General features: G+C 39.8%; 1 protein-coding gene across 1 annotated transcript in view; it reads left to right on the top strand.

Annotated features, from left to right (window-relative positions):
* Positions 1-3,235: 3,235 nt before the first annotated feature.
* The window catches only part of LOC101859527 (putative acyl--CoA ligase YdaB), an 11,393-nt gene continuing 10,903 nt past the window's right edge, over positions 3,236-3,725 (top strand). Inside the window, exon 1 of the mRNA XM_005089368.1 lies at positions 3,236-3,526. Within this exon, the coding sequence (XP_005089425.1) occupies positions 3,236-3,526 (291 nt within the window). The remainder of the gene's footprint in view (positions 3,527-3,725) is intronic.

Below are 3,725 nucleotides of genomic sequence, written 5' to 3'. Positions count from 1 at the left end.
TGGTGTGGATTGGGGAGGGGGGGTGAGGGCTGAACGAACTTTAAAAAATAATAAAAAGGAAGAAAGGAAGAAAAGAAAAAGAAAAAGACAAAGACAAGGAAAACAACAACCATTATATGAACAGCTGCCGCGGACGAGAGAAAGAGGCAGAGGAGATGACGGTATTGATAAAACGCTGAATCGAAACACACGTTGAGGTGAACCAATATCCAGCCCGATATTATGCACGTCGTGAAATGAACCGAGCGTCCCCCCCCTCCCGTAGCGACGTTACGATTATTTCATTACAAGAAAAAAAGGTGGTGGGGATATGAATGAGAACGTTGGGATGAAAAAAAAAAAAAAAAGAAGAACGAAGAACTTGTTGATTCAGTCGGGGACGATCAAAATTTTCTTCATGGTAAATTATGGAGCAAACGTTACCGATTTGGCACATTCGACCGAATTCAACTCGGGACTTTGAAAAGCAGACTTAGACGATATGCCACAACAGTGTTTTAATGCAAATATAGCATGCTGTGGCATATTCCCTCCTTGTGGGCACTCATTTCCTGTTTATTTCTGTTTCTCGACGATTTGCTGACGAAATGTTGGGTCTAACCTGGAAAAAGAACCATTATAAATTGACTCTAACCCCTATCAGCGTGATGTCCAAATTCGAAACGGCCTACTTGCAGTAAGTGGGTTGTTGAACTCCTACTAAGAAAACAAAACCTTAATGTTCCGCACTCGGAGTATGTACAGGCACACTCACAGGATTCTCAGATGTTGTTTTTTTTAATTTACGTTTTTCAAGAATGTCTTTCAATTGTTGACGGGAACATTGGGCGACAGGCTCCTCGTCGTTAACGCATTGAGACTGCACATTCCAGTCATGACATTGCTTGAAAATGCAGTTTGGGGGCATCCTAAAATACAAATAATAAATAATAAATGGCATTTGTATAGCGCATACCTCCGCTCCACTGCAAAATCTGTCTGTTTTACTCTAAATTATTACCCCAGAAGACCATATACGTTCAGAAATCCTCAGATCCCCGGAAGCATACAGTGCAAGCGCTCAAACTCTAACAAACTGACAAGATCTTTTGCTATCTATAGCTGGGTACCCTTTCCCACCTGGGTGAAGTGAGGAAAACTCGTGTTAAGTGCCTTTCCCAAGGACACAACGCCGGGTCCCTGACGGGATTCCAACCAACGACCTTACGGTTGCGAGTCTGAGAGCCTAGCCACTAGGCCAAGGACGCCACACATATCAAAAGAAACTTAAATTCACACAAATTCATATGTTCTGTGTTTTTTAGATAGGTCTTTATAATTCTGAGGTAACTAAACGCCAACAAGACCGAAGTCAAGCATGTTAACCCGCCAATTTGTCAAGGACTTGGACAGGTAAGATTAATTAGAACGCTCCTGAAAACCGTAACTAATTTAATATATTTGGGCTCAGTTAACGTATCTGATGGGACATGCGTTAAGCACGTCAGATTTTAATAGGCATGGCAATGGTAGAAGATGGTACAACTAAATACCTGGACAGAAAAGGGAGTACAATATAATAATATAGAACTCAAAATTAGAATTTTGAAATGTCTGATGTGGCAAGTAGCTCTATATGGGAGTGAAACCTGGACATTAAAAAAGAAGAGAAAATAAACTCAGAATCCACGAAGACAAGATTTGATTTCTAATACACTTCGATTTAGATAGACTGAAGAACGAATAAAGTTGTCCTGGAAGACCGTATTATACATAGCGAACTTCTCTCTGGGGTCAGATAAAAAGGACTTGAATACTCTAGTCATGAAGTCAGAAACAGAAAACGCAGATCAGGTGACAAATTATGCACTATTATTGGGTAAAGCAGAGACGAAAAGAAAGAAATAAGGGAAAACCTCCTACAACACACATTGACAATGTAAAATCCGACAATGGTCTGCAAACTAAAAGAAGCATTTCCTTAAGTCAGAGACAGGGACAGATGGAAGTTTGTGTTGTGCAAGGAAGGGGGGGGGTCAACGAACAAAGGTTGCTATGGTTATATAATTTGACAAGTGATATTTTTATGAGCTCATGGCTTCTTTCAATGACAGAATAAAATGGTCGGCACCGCTCGCTCATTGCAAGCAATATTTGGAAATTAAGTAGACATCAGGACTAAACCCAACCAAAAAAAATAAGTAGTTGCATACGCCTTCTAAACTAAGGAAGTCTTAAGAAAGAAAAATTTATTTTGATGCGTCGAAAGAAAAATTCTGTTTAAAAAAACACACCGAATAAAAAAAAACCCACGAACATTGCTCTTTTTGGTCAGGAACAAAATAAAAGTATTTAATACAATCATAAGATTTTGACTGGGTACAGTTTTCCCAAATCAGCAGTTACAAACAAGTTCTGTAAACGTGTTAACTGCAAGTGCTTTTAGATGGTGAAATCTAATCTTTACCGAGGAAATAGGAATGCTAGTATAGTTTTGTGTCATTAGTTATTCCTGTCTGTGTTCAAGTTATCTAGATCTAAGTCTCATATTTTAAAATTAATTCAGGCACAATCACGCGCGCACGCACACACACACACACACACACACACACACACACACACACACACACACACACACACACACACACACACAAATGCACACAGAGACATAAACAGAAACACATACACACAAATATACACACACGCACGCACACAGACGCACACACACACACACACACACACACACACACACACACACACACACACACCAGACCCCACCCTTCAAGACACACGGTTGATGCGGAAAAGAGATATGAGATGGAATGCGACTCAATTTGAAATCCAAATTAAATAGATTTCAAATTAATAGATTCAATAAATCTAAATTATATCTCAAGCATATTCAACATTAGGTCAGTATTTGTGCCTTGGGTGAGATTTAAGTTTCGTGTGATTTCAGTCCACAGAATGCTGAAGGCCACTTTTAAGTCCCGAGATAAACCTTGACATCGCTACAAAGACTACTGAACGCGATCACTGTGAAAGACATAACGTATGCACAAACTTGTTAATAGGCCTACATTCCTAATTGTGTTCACGGAATATTTTCTTTTACGCATGACCTTTGGATGTTACATAAATCTAATCTTCTTCATAAAACTAGAGGATGGTTGGATATTTCGCAAAAGAAGTGAAAAACTCTTCCCTGGAAAAGGCACTTTTCTGACATAACTCGTGTTGTTTTACTGGATTAGTTATGGGCGTTGGCCAATCTATAGAAGACCACTATGACACTCTGAATAAACGAATAAAACGCTATGCTGAATGCACACCAAACAAGGAGTTGTTTATATTCCGTGATGGGGACAAACGAGAGGCGATAACGGCTCGCGATTGGCTGGAGCTAAGCGGGAGATTTTCTGCGAAATTAAAACGGCAAGGATTTCTCCATAATGACGTCATTGCCAATACTTTGCCCAATTCTCCAGAGCGGTTGATCACAGACACGGCCACCATACTAGCAGGATGTGTCAGCCTGAACGGACAAGTAAGTCCACTCTGACCGATATGTTCGTCTTACTGTTAATGTTAGAATTCCAACCAACGACCTTACGGTTGCGAGTCTGAGAGCCTAGCCACTAGGCCAAGGATGCCACACATATCAAAAGAAACTTAAATTCACACAAATTCATATGTTCTGTGTTTTTTAGATAGATCTTTATAATTCTGAGGTAACTAAACGCCAA

Source organism: Aplysia californica, unplaced genomic scaffold, assembly GCF_000002075.1.
Source record: "Aplysia californica isolate F4 #8 unplaced genomic scaffold, AplCal3.0 scaffold00005, whole genome shotgun sequence".
NCBI lineage: Eukaryota > Metazoa > Mollusca > Gastropoda > Aplysiida > Aplysiidae > Aplysia > Aplysia californica.
Note: the sequence above shows the minus strand (reverse complement) of the source record. Positions and strands in the feature narration are given on the sequence as shown.